General features: G+C 42.5%; 3 protein-coding genes across 6 annotated transcripts in view; 2 read left to right on the top strand and 1 right to left on the bottom strand.

Moving 5' to 3' along the window:
• The window catches only part of ERICH6B (glutamate rich 6B), a 33,410-nt gene extending 29,486 nt beyond the window's left edge, over positions 1 to 3,924 (bottom strand). Inside the window, exons 1-4 of one of the 3 annotated variants that reach the window (XM_083738395.1) lie at positions 3,861 to 3,924; positions 3,118 to 3,192; positions 1,338 to 1,436; positions 547 to 639 (exon numbers count right to left, since the gene is read on the bottom strand). The gene's annotated coding sequence lies outside the window, so the exon portion shown is untranslated. The remainder of the gene's footprint in view (positions 1 to 546; positions 640 to 1,337; positions 1,437 to 3,117; positions 3,193 to 3,860) is intronic. The other 2 variants (XM_083738397.1, XM_083738396.1) reach the window with 2 other exon arrangements.
• Positions 1,423 to 8,549, top strand: CBY2 (chibby family member 2). Of its 2 annotated transcripts, XM_083738513.1 has the most exons (3): positions 1,423 to 1,601; positions 3,892 to 4,098; positions 7,415 to 8,549. In XM_083738513.1, exon 3 carries the CDS (start codon positions 7,470 to 7,472, stop codon positions 8,430 to 8,432), a length of 963 nt encoding a protein of 320 aa, XP_083594639.1. In that variant the 5' UTR covers positions 1,423 to 1,601; positions 3,892 to 4,098; positions 7,415 to 7,469; the 3' UTR covers positions 8,433 to 8,549. The 2 variants fall into 2 exon arrangements, with proteins under 2 accessions (XP_083594639.1, XP_083594638.1); XM_083738512.1 differs by lacking the exon at positions 1,423 to 1,601 and having other exon boundaries at positions 3,987 to 4,102.
• A 2,212-nt stretch (positions 8,550 to 10,761) lies between these two features.
• COG3 (component of oligomeric golgi complex 3) overlaps positions 10,762 to 17,817 on the top strand; it is a 48,566-nt gene continuing 41,510 nt past the window's right edge. The window contains exon 1 of the mRNA XM_083738327.1: positions 10,762 to 11,021. Coding sequence (XP_083594453.1) covers positions 10,875 to 11,021 — 147 coding nt within the window. The 5' untranslated portion in view covers positions 10,762 to 10,874. The remainder of the gene's footprint in view (positions 11,022 to 17,817) is intronic.

Below are 17,817 nucleotides of genomic sequence, written 5' to 3'. Positions count from 1 at the left end.
CCAAAGACAGTGGTACCTGAGGTTACGTACGCTTCAGGTTACATACGCTTCAGGTTACAGACTCCGCTAACCCAGCAATATTACCTCGGGTTAAGAACTTTGCTTCAGGATGAGAACAGAAATCGTGCTCCAGCAGCACGGCAGCAGCGGGAGGCCCCACTGGTGGTGCTTCAGGTTAAGAACAGTTTCAGGTTAAGTACGGACCTCCAGAACGAATTAAGTACTTAACCCGAGGTACCACTGTTTCGAGATTACTCTGAATCTCCCGACTTCCCCCCCGCCATCCCTTCCATGGGTCCTTTCGATTCTATTTTCAACTGCATATCAATACTTCTCCTATTTTGCATCTTCCTAAGTACATTCTGTTAGATTACAAGTGTATTTAAAATCCTGCTAATGTTTTGACCTGTTTACAGTGATTATAAACATTTCCCATTCTTTTTTAAATTTCTTGTCTTTTCAATTCCTAAGCTTCCCAGTTAATTTTCGCCATTTCGGCATAGTCCAGCAACTTGATTTGCCATTAATGGTTTGTTTCTCTCTTACCACTAGTGGTCTGAAATTTCTGTAGCAGCACTCTTAATGGTACAAAAACATTCTCCAGTCACTATCCACTGAGATCGTTGCACTGGATCTATGCTATAAAGAAAAGTTACAGAAGTTTTTGTTGTTGTTGCTGTTAATAAATAAAATATATCTTTCTTACACGTATCATGTTTGTGTGTGTGTGTGTGTGTGTGTGTGTGTGTGAGTGAGAGAGAGAGAGAGAGAGAGAGAGAGAGAGAGACAGACAGACAGGCAGACAGAAATTCCCAGGAAGCAGGATATTTCTTTTGAATTTGTGCGGTCCGAGGGCTTGGGATTGCAAAGAAAGCAATTGGCTTCAGGCACAGAAATTGTTTAGCACTCTGTTGTGGATTTTTTATTTTATTTTTAAGCTTCTCAGTCAATTAAACAAGAAAATAAATTGTATTTGAAAACCATCAATGGGGCTGACTACGCTTGTAGGATTACAATACGTTTTGTAAGCAGAACTATATGAAATATTACAGTAAAAAATCTAAGTGAGTGGATCTTAAGGACTATTAAAAGTAATAGTTAAGATAATCAAATGCAAGACTAAGAGATGAAGATAGAAAATCACTAGACGTGGTTGATGGAAGTCTTAGGCATATACTGTAGCCAAAATGTTGTATATGATAAGAAGAGATGTTATGTTCTGGTTGGAAAATATTTGTAAAAACTAAAAAAAATATATTAAAAAACAACAACCATCAATGGGGAGAGTAAATTCCAGGGAAATCATGATCAAAGTGCAGAACTTATGTTGCATTTACCTTACTCTTGAGGTGGCTTAGTGGGTATGCAAGTGCCCTTTCTTTCATTCTACATATCATCTCACCAGAAGTACGATCTCTGCGGTCTTCCCCAGGCACCTGTACGTCAATTAAAGCCAGAGAAGAAGACATCATGAGGCAATTCCTCCCCTGGGACTTTTCTGGATCAGGAAGTGTTGTCAGCCAGGGACGCTTCGGAGTACTGGATAAACGTCCCATGGAAAGAAAAACACACTCCAACCTTGGCTACCTTGCAACAATAAGGTAAGGTCAAAACTAGAGCTGGGTGATTAATCGGCATATTGTCCCAAACCGGTTTGAAGTCCATATCGTGATATCAGTTTCATAATTTTTGACCAGGCGATATATTGTGAATCGTGTGTGTGCTATGCAAAAATCACAATGTGGGAAAAACATTGTCAGCCGGCTAATGCCTCTATATAGCTCCGTCCTTATTACAGTTGTCGTGATATATCAGTATATTGTGATGTTTAAAGGGTAAGGGTAAAGGGACCCCTGACCGTTAGGTCTAGTCGCGGCTGACTCTGGGGTTGCGGTGCTCATCTCGCTTTATTGGCCGAGGGAGCCGGCGTACAGCTTCCAGGTCATGTGGCCATCATGACTAAGCCATTCCTGGTGAACCAGAGCAGCGCATGGAAACACCGTTTACCTTCCCGCCAGAGTGGTCCCTATTTATCTACTTGCACTTTGATGTGCTTTTGAACTGCTAGGTTGGCAGGAGCAGGGACCGAGCAACGGGAGCTCACCCCGTCGTGGGGATTCGAACCACCAACCTTCTGATCGGCAAGTCCTAGGCTCTGTAGTTTAACCCACAGCGCCACCCATGTCCCCTATTGCGATGTTTAGCTGGTGATATATGACAATGTTGAAAGCCAGATATTGCCCAGCCCTGATCAAAATCCTACACTGATCAAAATGCTAAAGAAATTCTCAAGTCCCTCAAGAGCAAAGCAAAATGGAAACCTCTTTTGCAGAGGAAGATTTTGGTAAAGCACTAATAATAATAATAATAATAATAATAATAATAATAATAATAATACTATATTGCCCCAAATATAAACCACACTCCCCCCAAAAAAAATTCTGACTGTGAAAAGTTAAAGTGCGGCTTACATTTGTGACCTTACAAAAATTGGCTTTTATGATAACGCTGCTGAAATAGACAATTACATACGGTAAAACAGAAAAAAAAGTTTTATTGCCAAATTGCAAGCTTGAGGCTGTTATGCAATAAATTCTAATGTCATTCATCGCTTTCCCTGTATTTTACAGTACAGTATTGATTTTTTTATTTGCATTTACACTGCTATGAACAGATGTTTAACTCTCTAGTACCCATAGGATTTTCTTCTACATTTGCCATTTACATGCCTGTGGAATTGTAGCAATTGAATAGCAATTTGAGATTTTAGCAATTGTATGGTAACTTTTGCGGGCTTGAGATCAAAGGCTTAAATTGGCTTGGAATTACAATTCTACCAACTGCAGCCTGTAACCCAGTTTTAAGACTTATATCCGGGTATTTTTCTCCCCCCCCCCTTCATTTTAAAGGTGTGGCTTCTTTGTGGGTATGGCTTATATTTGGGCCAATATGGTGATGATGATGATGATGATGATGATGATAATAATAATAGCTTTGTTATTGTTCTTTATTATTTAATGTACTACCCGGTCCTTTAACTTAAGGTCCCAGGGTGGGTTACAACATTAAAACACAATGTCACAACACAATATTAAAAACAGTTTTGAAACAACTTACAGCTGTCCCATTGATCCTGCACCCGCTGAGGAACTCACAGGGGAGTTCATGAAGGGCTATTCCATTCTCAGAATTCTGTTGGGGTGGTTTAGGGAGACAAAGAGAGTTGCTGGGTGAAAGTTTCAAGGTCTTTTGAACTAAGGCTACAGCACACCTGCACACACACGGGGAATGGCAGTGGCTGGACTTGTGAGAACTATTTAAAATATACAAGGGGAGCAGACAGCTTTGAAAGGCAACATTAGTGCACATTTTAATAATTATCCACTCAATCAACAAAACAACATAGTATAGTCGGTCATTATAATTCCTATTTACGATGGGGAAACTGGAGCGAGGCAGTAATGTGTTACTTCAGGTCATCTGTTATGTACTGAAGTTCTCACCCTGGGCCAGCAGGGAGATACTGTAGATAGTTATGCAAATAAGGGATTGAAAGTGACGTTCAGTGATTGGATAGTTTTAGAAAATTGTTACAGTTACGTTGTACTGGAGCTCTATATAAGCAGGCTGACTGAACCCTTCAGTTCAGTTCTGTTCTGGCCTGTGAATAAACAAGAGCTGTTTGAAGAATCGCTGTGTCGTCTGATATGTTCACCCATAACTTAACATCACCAATGACCACAACAGGGGTATCAACCCAGGTCCGATAAACGCTCTGATGTGCTGCAATGAAGTTATTGTTGAGAAACTCTCGACTCTGAATCCGACTTTAATGAAAACCCATTTACAAAATACTTTACCTCCCTCCTTCAGCACTTGCTTGGTTTCTAGATGTGCTTAGATGCTGCTTCAGTGTCACAATGGATCTGACACGCCCCCCCCTTTTGTTGCATGGACCTGTGAACAGTTTGTTCCTGTAGCAGCAAGCAGCACTGGAAACCAGTTTGAAGGAAGGAAAGCTGGCGGCAACTCTCCCTTCGTGGTCCATGCTACATGTACGGTATCTGAAAGCGTAAGGAAGAACACTTTCAGGAGAAAGTAAGTACAGCCAAATTTAGCCACACACTTCAGCCTCTGCCCCCTAGACTTCTGTCTCAGCAGACATCCTTCACAGATCTGCAGAGACCTTTTTCCCTGGAGAGCTGAATTGTCTGTCCTCTTACCTATTCTCATACATACAGCACAAGTAACCTGAGCTGTAGCTCATCTATGACTCAGTAGCAGTCAGTGGTACCTGGGGTTGAGAACTTAATTCGTTCTGGAGGTCAGTTCTTAGCCTGAAACTGTTCTTAACCTGAGACACCACTTTAGCTAATGGGGCCTGCCGCTGCCACACAATTTCTGTTCTCATCCTGAAGCAAAGTTCTTAACCCAAGGTACTATTTCTGGGTTAGCAGAGTCTGTAACCTGAAGCGTCTGTAACCTGAAGCGTCTGTAACCCGAGGTACCATTGTATTTAAATGAATCAAGGCTGAGGGCTTATCCACACTTCCCATTTGCCAGACTCTTTCCAGGCAGAAGTCGACATTTTAACACTCCATGATTGAGCATTGTTTTGTTTTTTTCACCTGAGCTTTCCCTGCTTAAAACCTGCTCTTTAAAGCTCATTCGGAGCAAACGTCAATTCAGATGTTCGTGGGGAAACCTCCGGATCAAAATTAAGGGTGCTTGGACACTTTAATTGCCTTGATAGAATTGTAGAGCTGGACGGGACCCAAGGGTCATCTAGTCCAACCCGCTGCAATGCAGGCATCTTGGCTATAGCATCCATGACAGATAGCCACCCAACCTCTGCTTAAAAACCTCCAAGGAAGGAGAGTCCACTGCCTCCCAAGGGAGACCGTTCCACTGTCAAACAGCTCTTACTGCCAGAAAGTTTTCCCGTATGTTTAGTTGGAATCTGCTTTCTTGTAACTTGAACCCATTGGTTTGAGTCCTGTGCCCCAGAGCAGGAGAAAACAAGCTTGCTCCCTCTTCCATGGGACAGCTCTTGGGATATGTGAAGATGGCTCTCGTATCTCTTGTCACTCTCCTCTTTACCAGGCTAAACATACCCAACTCCTTCAACCCTTCCTCATAAGGCCAAAAATAAATACATAAGGTTCCTCTGTTAAGTTGTGGGTGAACATATCAGACGACACTGGGATTCTTCAAACAGCTCTTGTTTATTCATAGGCCAGGACAGAACTGAACTGAAGGGTTCAGTCAGCCTGCTTATATAGAGCTCCAGTACAATGTAACTGTAACAATTTTCTAAAACTATCCAATCACTGAACGTCACTTTAGATCCCTTATTTGCATAACTATCTACAGTAGCCCCCTGCTGGCCTAGGGTGAAAACTTCAGTACATAACATCCTCCCATCACCTCTGCTGGGTGATTCCAAGGCCACTGCTATTTTTATAGGAAAAGGGGTGACGGAACCCACTTGAGAGGTGCCAGAACAGAGTTCTTGTGCATTTCCCATTAAAAAGCCCTGCCAATGACTGCCCAGTTCTTTGTCCACCCATTGGCAGCCAGTCACTTCTAAGTAGTAACCGTATTTTTCGCTCTATAAGACGCACCAGACCACAAGACGCACCTAGTTTTTGGAGGAGGAAAACAAGAAAAAAAAAAATTCTGAATCTCAGAAGCCAGAACAGCAAGAGGGATTGCTGCGCAGTGAAAGCAGCGATCCCTCTTGCTGTTCTGGCTTCTGGGATAGCTGCGCAGCCTGCATTTGCTCCATAAGATGCACACACATTTCCCCTTACTTTTTAGGAGGGAAAAAGTGAGTCTTACAGAGCAAAAAATACAGTAACGAGCTAGGCAAGATGATAATTGTATGCAGGCCCTCAACATCGGGCACTCATGAGCACAACAGGATTTTTGGATGAGCCCTCATGAGTTTCAGTTCCCAGCAACCCTTACCAAACTACAGTGCCCCGAATCCTTTTTAGGGAAAGAACTTGCTTCCAATGTGCTTTAAAGATATTGTGTACACCCAGCCTACGCCTGACCTTTACTGAGTATTCCTTCCGATTCGTAGACTGGGTGGTTTTATAACAACAGCCTACATTCATCCCAATTTGCTTGTAGGGTGTTGACACACCTTGCTGTTTATCATCAGTTCATCCCCATCACTTTCCTGCAAAGCTACAAAAAGTCCCTCTGTATTTTTTTTTTAAGTGGATTTGTTGCCCTACGGCAACAGAGTGCTTTAATCCACTTTTAATTGCGAACGTTCCGGTATGAGCTTGCTTCCCTCCTGCGAAATACTGTCAGCCTGGAGGGTCTGCAGGAAGACAGCTCAACATACAGGTCAGCTGTCTGAACAAAGCTGCCTAGACTTCTGAACTGGTGTCCATTGGGGATATTTTCCATAAGGCTTCTAGCTCTGCCATCTCAATTTCAATATGGAGATATTGAAGATAGGGCTGCCATACATCCAGTTGTTCCAGGACACGTCTGGGATTCAGCCAGCAAAATGGCGCCCGGGTGAATTTCTGCTGAATCAGCAAAATGTCTGGGAAAACCTGGACGTGTGGCTAGTTGAGCTAATTAAAAAAACCAATAATAATAATAATCAAAGGAAAGCCCCCAAACAAGCTGCTTCATCATACATGTACACTGTGACAAACAAGATACATAGCTGTGTGTTTAAGTGCATGGCTGGTTTGGCCCTCAAATGAACAAGCAATGATGTTGGGAGGAAAAATTACACAAAGAGGCTGTTTAGGTAGTGTCAGAGTTGACTTAAAACTTTGCAAGGCCCTTCTCCCCCAAAGTGACTTTATAAACTCCCCTGACACAAAAGATCAATAAGGATTAAAACAAACAAACAAACAAACAAACAAACAAACAAACAAACAAACAAGGAATTCACAAAGAGAAAGTGAAAACATAGTTTGAATATACTATGGCTGTGGTCCCTGTATACGGTGGTACCTCAGGTTATGTACTTAATTCGTTCCAGAGGTCCGTCCTTAAGCTGAAACTGTTCTTAACCTGAAGCACCACTTTAGCTAATGGGGCCTCCCGCTGCCGCTGCGCCGCCGGGGCACAATTTCTGTTCTCATCCTGAAGCAAAGTTCTTAACCCGAGGTAATATTGCTGGGTTAGCGGAGTCTGTAACCTGAAGTGTATGTAACCTGAAGCATACGTAACCCGAGGTACCACTGTAGACTTGAAAACAGCTTTGTTTCATTGCTTAATTTCATGTAATTTATCGTCTTAATAATGAAAGCATTGTCTTTTGATTCCCCATCTGTTGTTTCTGAAGCGCCAGTGGTAGATTTTTGTACTGCTTGCATATAAATACTGTTGCTGAACTGCTAAGGAAATTGTTTGACTTGTCTCTCTTTGTTTCATGTAGTAATCCAGCCCTTCAGTTGTTCTTTTGAACCAATGCATGTACCAGTAGCTGTTAGATGGTAAAAATGGATTACATCCCACCACGGGTCAAACTGAGCGATGACACCTTTATCTTCATAGACGGCAAGTGGGTGAACGAAACCTATATTCAGTCAGCACTCTCTTCCGCCACAGAAGCCCGACAGAAGCACTCTGGCAAGAAAATGCACAATGACTGGACCCTTTGGGAAGAGAACAAAGCCCTTTGGGAGGAAAACAAAGCCCTCCGAGTGGAAAACAGGGCTCTCCGAGATGAGAACAAGGCCCTGCAGTCCCTTCGGATGGAGAACAAAGGCATCCAGGTTATTTATGACGAAAGTCTCCAGCAAGTCCTCCAGAAAGAAAACCACCCTCTAGCAGCCCTTCCGCTCATAGCAGGGCTCAAGGATGGTATGGGGGAGAAAGCCCTTCAGGTTTTTAGAGACGAGAAGAAAGCCCTTCAGATCTTCCGGGAAAAGAATATGGCTCTGAAGGTCTACCCAGAGGAGAAGAAGCCCTCCCCATTGCTGCAGGAAAAGCAACCTGCTCAGTCATCAGCAAATGAATTTACCCCAGCCCAGGAAACCAGTAAAATTGTAGGTCAGGAAGCCAGTAACACGACTGCACCAGCCGAAGCAGCTGAAGCTGTCCAGGAAAGCCAAGGGGAGAGGAGAGTTTTGTCAGTTCAAGAAAGAAACAAAGCCTCATTGCCATTGAAGGAGAACGAGGCACTTGAAGTTGTCCAGAAACTGAACGAAACTGTTCTGTGGCTCCTAAGAGAGAACCATGCACTACTGGAAGAAAAACAGGACCTCCAGACCATCCAAGGAGGAAACAAAATGCTTTGGGAGGAGAACAAAAAACTGAAGCTCCAGCAAAAAGCGATCAAAGTTGCGATCAGCAAGATCATTGCTCAGATGGATCTTCTGCATGAGGAGCTCCACTCCTTTGACCCCATGGAGGAGTCCGAGACTGGAATGAAGAATCCCGAAAGTGCTTGAAAGTTGAGTTAGCTGCAGGGAGAGATGTTAGGGTGCATAGCAGGCAGTTCACATTTGTAAAATTATCTCTCTCCTGCGTCTTAAACCTGAATAAAGTTCTGTTGTGGATTCAGGAAAGCAGTGATGAGCTTTCTAAAAATGTTTTAAATGTTGTGATAGGAATTTTGAGGTCATAGTTATATGTTAAATGTTCATAAGTGTACCAACCAAGTACGTACATAGATCAGCACCTGGAACCATTTTTGATTCCCAAACTGACCAAATGTTTTCCCTGCAAGGAGGGGGGGGTCAGGGAGCCTTCCCATTGTCTCAGGAATTGAGTAATCAGCATTTTGATGGGTGACAGACTATCAGGAAATGCAATCAGATAATGGGTGACAGAGTATCAGGAAAGGCAATCAGATAACCTGGCAAACAGGAAAAACAACATTCAAATTTCTGTTTTAGACCGCCTTTTCTGGGATGTAGGTATGATGTATCTGGGGGGTGGTCTTAGGTTACACCCCTTCTGTGATGTATGTATGATGTTTCTGGGGGTGGTCTTGATCTACAGGGTGGCAATTTCAAAAGTCCATATAAGGCCTTGCATGCCATTGTTCTGGGTTCCTCCTCCCTCCTTCGTGTGGTGAGTGAGGACCCTGTTGCAACAGATCAATAAAGATCAGGCTTACTAGCTGCTTCGCGTCTCAATACTGTATTTTCTGGTTGGCCTCTGCTATTTTCTCCTACCAATAGGGAACCTCTATGGGCTCTTGGATACCCCATAAGGGGAAAAGGGCAGATTTTTTGTTTACAACAATGGTTATACCTTCATTTTACAAAGAGGTTTGAATGGCATGTAAGGAAAGATCACAGAATTACAGAATTGTAGTGGGAAGGGACCCCAAGAATCATCTAGTCCAACCCACTGAAATGCAGGAATCCATAAATGAAGCTTTCCACAGTCACCATGGTAACAAGGATGAGGCTCAGAAAGGCTTTGCATTTTTTATTATTATTTGGAATTTTTTTGCTAAGCTTCAGATTCCTTAATCTCCACACCCTTTAAAGGTAAACTACTCATAAGCCCAGTTTGGACATGACATTAAAACTACATGAAAGGCGATTGGAAGTAGGGGCTTAAACTAACCATAGTTGCTGTTTCATCTGAACTGAGGACTATAAGCCAAGAATAGAAACTATGTCTTGATCATAAGTTTGGTTCAATGAGCTGTAGTTTAAACTAACTACAGTTTGTCCTTGTCAGGCATAACAAGATACCATGATTAGTTTTAAACCTAGAATTGAATGTTTCCAGTTTCTTACTCGTGATCACGGTTCGCCCAGGTTTATTCACACAATGCTAAACCTTGAGCTTTTAACATTGCATCTGAACTTATTACCAGAAGAATAAGAAATCAAGAGAACAAACTTTTTATTAAAGAATGGAAATGTTTTATTGAATATTTAGAGATAAATTGTAAACAGAAAAGAACATTCACAGGATTATTGTAATACCCTGCAGTTTTATAAGAGTATATAAAGTAGGTGAATAAATGAGCAAATTAAGTTAATTTGGATATGCAGAAGATATTAAAAACACATTTAAGGAACCGCAGAAAGATGGGGAAGGAAGTCAAGTTTTGAAATGTTAAAATGATTGTAAAATTAGTGAAATGTATAAACCTGAAAAGCATAAGTACATGCATACATGCACACATACATATAAATAAATAATTTATATAATTTATATTTAAAAAACCCAGTGCATCTGCACTCTTAAGGCAGAGCTTGTTGAAGAAACAGCAGAGGACAGCAGATACAGAGTTTGATTTTTCTTTCTCTCATTGCCAGCAAGACCTTTCGGTCACAACTCAGGCTGAGGAAACAGGTCCAGCTCCAACACTCCCACCCCCCGCCAAAAAAAAAAAGGAGTCAGGAAAAGAATAACACTGGTACCCAGTCAGAGGCACCTTAACATTTTGGTTTTTTTTAATTATTATTATTATTATTACATCACCCTATACCTGCAGGTCTCAAGATAAAAACACAACATAAAAGCGCGAAATAATCAAAATAAAATGGGCAATTCCCCACTTTTGCTCTGGGGGAGAGAAGCAACGTCCTGTTAACACCAGAAACCCGCTTAAACCCATTTAAAACCCAGAAACCCGCTTAAATTTAAACCCATTTAAACATTTTGCAAGCTGGGTAGCCCAGCTGATTACGGTAATTGAAGCGTCATGTGTTTTGTGCGTTTCTTTCTACGGACCCCGGAAGCCAGCCGGCAAGTTCACTCTAATTTTCTCTCCAGTCTAGGGGACCTAGGCTTTGCCAGCCGCTTCCTGCCGGAGGCGGAAGTGACGCGTCCGCCGCTGCGCAGCGTCCCTCACCCCCTCGGAAACGATTCCGGTCAGCGTTATAGTTCCGGGCGAGGGGAGAAAGGGAGAAGGAGGGGGCGGGATGGCGGCCGAGCTGCCCAGCGAAGCCCGGGAGCGGCTGAGCCTGTGGGAGAGGCCTCTGAGGCCCCTGGCGCCCCTGACCGAGCGGCAGCAGGAGTCGGTGCTGGAGCTGAGGGAAGCGCTGCCTTGCCTGCCCGCCCCGGCTGAGGTGAGCGGAGGGTCCCTGGCGGGGTTGGCTGGGCGGGGAAGCGGGAGAGGCGGCGTTTCAGTGGGGCCACGAACCTCTGCGAAGGGGAAAGCTCTCTCTGAGGAAGAGGAGCAGAACGTGTTGCGCTCTCTCTCTCTCTCTCTCTCTCTCTCTCTCTCTTTCCTCCTCCTCCTTTTTCTGGTTTTCCACGTTTATCCTCCTCCTCCTCCTGGCAGGCAGAAATTCAGCAGGTGGGGAGGATTTTTTCCTTCCAACATGGTGGTTGCAATGTTTAAACTCAAGATAACCTTCCGTTTGACCATTGCAATGGATTGCTTTGAAGTCGTTTCTGTACCGGCCAAAGCAATATATTTATATCTACATCTACTCTGTGTATGTGTGCGTGCGCATACACACACACACACTGTGTGAATGTGTATACACACACACACACACACACACATATATATATATATATATATATATACACACACTCTGTGTGTGTGTGTGTGTGTGTGTGTGCGCGCGCGCATATATCTCCCTTCTCTCTCCGTGGTTCAGTTTGCATATCATAAATCCCTGCATATTTTACATAAGCTATCTATCTTACCTTCTACATAAATTGTTTTGCCCGGTGCAGAAACTACTCTCTCTCTCTCTGCAGGGATTTATGATATGCAACTTGAACACTGAGAGAAAAGGGGGAAAGTGATTGGTTTAAGGTACAGATAGGTAGCCGTGTTGGTCTGCCATAGTCAAAACAAAAAAATTCCTTCCAGTAGCACCTTAAAGACCAACTAAGTCAGTTCTTGGTATGAGCTTTCATGTGCATGCACACTTCTTCACACTTAAGGTTGTTTAGATGACTATTCATATATATGTGTGTGTGTGTGTAATTTTTATTTTTAGAATAGTCATCTAAACAACCTTAAACCAATTACTTTCCTTCTCTCTCCGTGGTTCAGTTTGCATATCATAAATCCCTGCATATTCTACATAAGCTAAACCATTCAGTATTCCATTGTTTACATCCATCAAAACCTATTTACCCTGTTGAATTTATCTTAATGCTACCAGCGTTTTAAAGTGTAAACAATTTACCTCCATATATTCAGTAAACATTTTCCAATCTTCTTAAAATGTATGTTCTTCTTGTTCTCTTATTCTATATGTTAAATTGGCAAGCTGCTGCAAAGCAATTTTTAAGCCCCCCCATTTCCCCCTCAACACACCTGGCCTGTATTTTGCCCGAAGGGACAAATTACCTTTTACCTTCCTGTATTTTGCCCAACCAAAGGCAGCAACCCTACACACATGCTGCCACAAGGTGGTGAAAGTTGGGGGGGGGGGCAGCTCTGTCTGCTAACAACATTATTACTAATATTTATTAAATTGGTATGCTGACCTTCATCGGAAGATGAAGGGGTAGCCTTGGGTAATATTTGGTAACGTGGCACTCCATGTGAGGCCCAAAATCAGCAACCCCAAATAGATCTTATCAGTTATAGATCTTCTCGATCTTGGACCCTATGCGGGGGAACTGCCCTCACCTCCCTAAATCTGGTGTTTCTCCTACAAACACATTTTAAAGAACATAAGATGTGAATCAGCCAGAAGCCTAGTTGAAGAGGAATGTTTTTGCCTGGCACCTAAATTAGGGAGAGTTCATTTTAATAGTGGTAATAATAATAATAGTATATTTTCATGGTACAGAAGGTGCATTTTCATAGAATCAGAATCATAGAATTATAGAGTGGGAAGGGTCATCGAGTTCAACTCTCTCCAATTCAGGTATGCATTTTGTGAAAATGGTCGTTAACCACAGCAAGCTGCAAACAATTTGTCGTGATAAAACCACAGATTTGTCATGCTGTGTAATAAGGTTTCATTTGGTTACTCTGAAAGGTTGTGCCACATTTCACCATGAGTGTTGGGTGATTGATGGATTACTTAATTTTTAATTTTTTTATTATTTATTAAAAATAATTTTTAATACACATATATTACAAATATACAAACATACATACATTTCATACAATCCTTAAAAGTGTTCAAACATACCTACACTCAATCCCACGAATATTTAATTTTTATACTACTTAATGTATTACAAATGTCTCCAAGCAGTAAACGGAAAACTGAAGCAACAACATTACATTACAGTCATACCTTGGGTTACAGGCGCTTCAGGTTGTGTTTTTTGGGGTTACGGACTGCCGAAACCTGGAAGTACCAGAACGGGTTACTTCCAGGTTTCGGCAGGTGTGCAGACGCGCAGCTACAGGTTGCGAACATGCATCCTGCATGGACCATGTTTGCGACCCGAGCGTCCACTGTACATGTAATGTTACATTAATACAAAGTTACTAATATCTACAAATCAACATCACTTCACTTTCCTTCTGACACACCCTCCAGCTCACCCACAGAAATCTTACAATGAGAAAAGTTCCTCTCACTCTAGCCTTACCTTTTATGGGCAGGGCTAAGGTGCCTGGTCCTTCCTCCGGCTGCTCGCAGCTGTGTCCCATTCAGTTGCACTCTCCACACACACTTCCAGGTGCAGCAGGTTTGTTGAGTTTCCCAGGGGGTCCAGAGGATGGGAGGGTTTCTCTCCACTAGGGTGGATTTGATTTAAATCAAATAGATTTAAATCACTCGTCAGTAAGACTTGATTTAAATCACATATGTATATTTTTTACAGAAAGTCTCATTCTTGCTGGTATGATCTTAATATTTATAACCAGATGTAGGTTTCATTTTTGGAATAATAAATTTTCAGAGTTGTTTTTACAGTTATTTCAAAAATTACTCATTTGATCATACTATTAGAAATACATAGTTAATTATGAAATTATTGTGAGGTTTAATAAGTTAACTGTTTATATTTGGACAACTTTTCTGCTGTACTTTATTGGAAGGGTGTTATTTCCTTAATAACAATTTAAACAATTTATTTAACTAAAGCAATAACATTATAGCATGTGTATCCATGTTTGTTAACTGATGCGGTTAAACAAAAACAAAAAACTTTTAGCACACATGAGAAACTTAAAACAAATCCTCATTTCCTGATGAATAGCCTTTGGACTATAATGTAACTTAAATAGAAAACTATCTTTAGAAAGATTTTTCCTCCAAAAGCATTTTATTTTAAAAATCCAATTTAAATTTAAAAAAAAACTGCCCTCCACCCATAGCTCCTTCTCCACCCCCTGTTCTCTTCAGCTGGATTCCTACCACAGTCTGAACAATTTATGTATCCAGTACATTTGCCGTGCATTATAGGGATGGTGCTTGTCTTTTGCCGCTCTGACCTCACTTTCTAATTCCCCAGCCAATTGCTATTCTCTGGTGTCCTGAGAATAAATGCTAAGCCGAACACCAGTTAGGGAGAGTTCTTTGAAGAGAGTCCAGTCAGCTCATATTGCAAGATCTGGTCCTCCCCTCTCAGGCTGTGAGATGTGATGAGCCTGAGAGGGACTCAATAATAAAATAAGAAATAGCCAAAGAATAGTGAAAAGCATTGGAGGAGGGGACTCAATAATTAAAAACAATTAAACATGAATAGAATTAAAATTCATTCTCTCACTCACTCCCCCTCTCAATTTTTTTGAAATTTTGAACAGAGGAGTTTGATAGAAAAAAACATCTTTGTAAGCCCTGCAGGGCTGGTATTTATTTATCTGTGTTTAGAAGTATATAGAAAAATAGTGACGTGTGGGCACTCTGCCCCCCCCCAAAAGGACCTGCCCTCAGATGCATACATCCGCTCAACGTGGAGCAGGGAAAACTGCCGGTGGAGAAAAGGTTAGCCTCTTCTCTTGCCTCTGATGCTTTTCTGCTCAGAATCCAGGTGCCACTTTTTCTAAAAAGCAAAAGGAATTTATGTATTGTTTTGTGTACTGAGGAAGTAATACACTCTCAACCTAACCTACCTCACAAACTTGTTGTGAGAATAAAAATGGTTCAAATTCATATACACCACCATGAGCTCCTTGGAGGAAGGTATGGTTGCAAATATTACAGATAGGAAGGCTGTGGGGATGGCTGTGTTGTGTCGCTTGTTTACTTTATAGTCCACTGTTTCCCAGGAGCCTAGAGTGGGTTCCAGCATTTTTCCAGGCACATACTTCTGTCTCCAAGTGATTTACAGTGTTAGCAAGGTAAAAAGAACCAAAGTCTTGGGTACCTAGAAGTCTTACAAAATTTATTACGTCATACACTTTTGTGGACTAGACCACTTCATCAAATACCTGGAGTGAGGCCCATGTAGAAACATCCTCATCATTGCTTAGTGAATTAGCAGGAGTAGTGGAACAGCAAACCTTACCTCTATTTGGACCAAAATGCCATGATAGATTGAAAAGCTCTCCTGCTTTCAATTCGTGCCCATTGATTCTTCTGTGTGCAGAGGCTAGTCTGTTTGTCTTAGTAATGCAAAAGAGTATTACTGAGAGATGATCGTTTTTGTTGCATTGGGAGACATGCAAGTGCATGAAACGCTGATGTTGTGGCTGACTTTATTAGTTCTGTAATAGTGTTATCGGGACGCGGGTGGCGCTGTGGGTTAAACCACAGAGCCTAGGACTTGCCGATCAGAAGGTCGGCAGTTCGAATCCCCGCGATGGGGTGAGCTCCCATTTCTTCCCCATCCTGTTTTACCTCAAGGTTTGGTTGTAGACAGTGGTTTTTGCGATGTGTTCTGGGTGGAAGTTGGTAGCGCGTTGCAGCCCTTAGTTTTCCAACAGTAAGTGGTGCTTCTATGTTCATTATGTAGTTGCCTAGTAGGGTCCAGAGAGGATACTTGCTTTGTGGACTGCTCTAGATTCAGATCAATGGGGTGGAGAGCAGGGCCAGATTTAGGTTTGATGAGGCCCTAAGCTACTGAAGGTAATGGGGCCCTTTATATGTCCAGCTGTCCTTTGTCAACAACAAATTGTCGCTGTTTTTTGTGTTGAATATATGTTATATGGTAATTTATGGACCTAATGGGTATCTAAGGCCATTTGCCACTGTTGTGATATGTAGGCTTTATTTTACAGTGGTACCTCGGGTTAAGTACTTAATTCGTTCCAGAGGTCTGTTCTTAACCTGAAACTGTTCTTAACCTGAAGCACCACTTTAGCTAATGGGGCCTCCCGCTGCCGCCATGCCGCCAGAGCACGATTTCTGTTCTTATCCTGAAGCAAAGTTCTTAACCTGAAGCACTATTTCTGGGTTAGCGGAGTCTGTAACCTGAAGCGTATGTAACCTGAAGGGTATGTAACCCGAGGTACCACTGTATTTGTTTTTTATCTTATATTTTGGATATGTACATTCAGGTTTTTTTTACCCTTTTTGGGGGGGGGGCAAGAGAGGGGCCCTAAGCTACAGCTTGCTTAGCTTATATAGTGGTTTCTCGGGATACAGACGCTTCAGGTTACAGACTCCGCTAACCCAGAAATAGTACCTCAGGTTAAGAACTTTGCTTCAGGATGAGAACAGAAATCGCACAGCAGCAGTGGGAGGCCCCATTAGCTAAAGTGGTACCTCAGGTTAAGAACAGTTTCAGGTAAAGAATGGACCTCCAGAACGAATTACGTTCTTAACCCGAGGTACCACTATACGTAAATCCAGCACGGGTGGAGAGTGTCAGTTGTTAAAGTCCTGGTAGAGCTTCTCTACTGCCTCTTGTCTATGGCTTCAGGATGCCAAAGATGCCATCAGTGTATCAAGGGCAGAGGAGAGGTTTTTTGGGGAGAGCAGCTGAGAAAGCATTGCTCCAAGTCCTAATTGTTTGGCATATGGTGGAGCTATGCAAGTCCCCATGTCAGTGTCCTTGATCTGAAGGTGTATGCTATTCAGAACTGTGAGAATAAAATGCCAGAGTTTGGTGACTAGATGTGCAGCAACAGAGATGATATTTGTGATGGCTTGTATGTCTTTGTGACATGTTAGTGTAAGGGGCTCCAACAGCTTTCAGTCAGAGCTGCCTATCTTCCATATTAATTGATTTGCAGCCTGATCCCAAATACATTTATTCCATGTGTTCCCAGGTAAAGGTCCTTAAGCTAGGTTTTGCTTTTTTTCTTAAAAAGCAGCAATCGCTTTATTTTAACTGGCAAAATGCAGCATTTTGCAGCACCCAAGTCTGTAGAACAGCTCTGGACTTTAGGGAGTTGTGACTCAACACCCCATTAATGGCACAGTCTGATTCAGGTATGTGAAAACCTCACCTGACTCACTCCTGATCACGTTATAATTCGGGCTGTGCATAGAGGAGATGAACACCTCTATTAATAATTGGCCCACATTTCAAAGTGCTTTAATCATAACTCTGAATTTAGAATTGTTTGCACATTTGATGTTGGTTGTGGCAGTTGTTACAGTACAGGATGTTTCCTGCTCAATTGGGGTAAAAGGTAAAGGGACCCCTGACTGTTAGGTCCAGTTGCGGACAACTCTGGTGTTGCGACGCTCTTCTTCCTTTACAGAAGCCGGTGTACAGCTTCTGGGTCATGTGGCCAGCATGACTAAGCCGCTTCTGGCGAACCAGAGCAGCACACAGAAACGCCTTTTACCTTCCCGCTGGAGTGGTACCTTTTTATCTACTTACACTTTGACATGCTTTCGAACTGCTAGGTTGGCAGGAGCAGGGACCGAGCAACCAGAGCTCACCCCGTCCTGGGGATTTGATCTGCCAACCTTCTGATTGGCAAGTCCTAGGCTCTGTGGTTTAGACCACAGTGCCACCCGCGTCCCTCAGTTGGGGTGCTCATTCATAAATCTGTACTAAGCACATCCTGCAGTGTCCTCTTCCAAGTGGAATTCTGAC

The sequence above is a fragment of the Podarcis gaigeae genome (genome assembly GCF_964106915.1).
Source record: "Podarcis gaigeae genome assembly, chromosome: 5".
NCBI classification, from domain to species: domain Eukaryota; kingdom Metazoa; phylum Chordata; class Lepidosauria; order Squamata; family Lacertidae; genus Podarcis; species Podarcis gaigeae.
The sequence above is the reverse complement of the archived record's forward strand: the minus strand, read 5'-3'. Positions and strand labels throughout refer to the sequence as shown.

Excerpts from the sequence above, each read along its gene's own strand:
- CBY2 (XM_083738513.1), top strand. The coding sequence starts at position 7,470 with ATGGTAAAAATGGATTACATCCCACCACGGGTCAAACTGAGCGATGAC.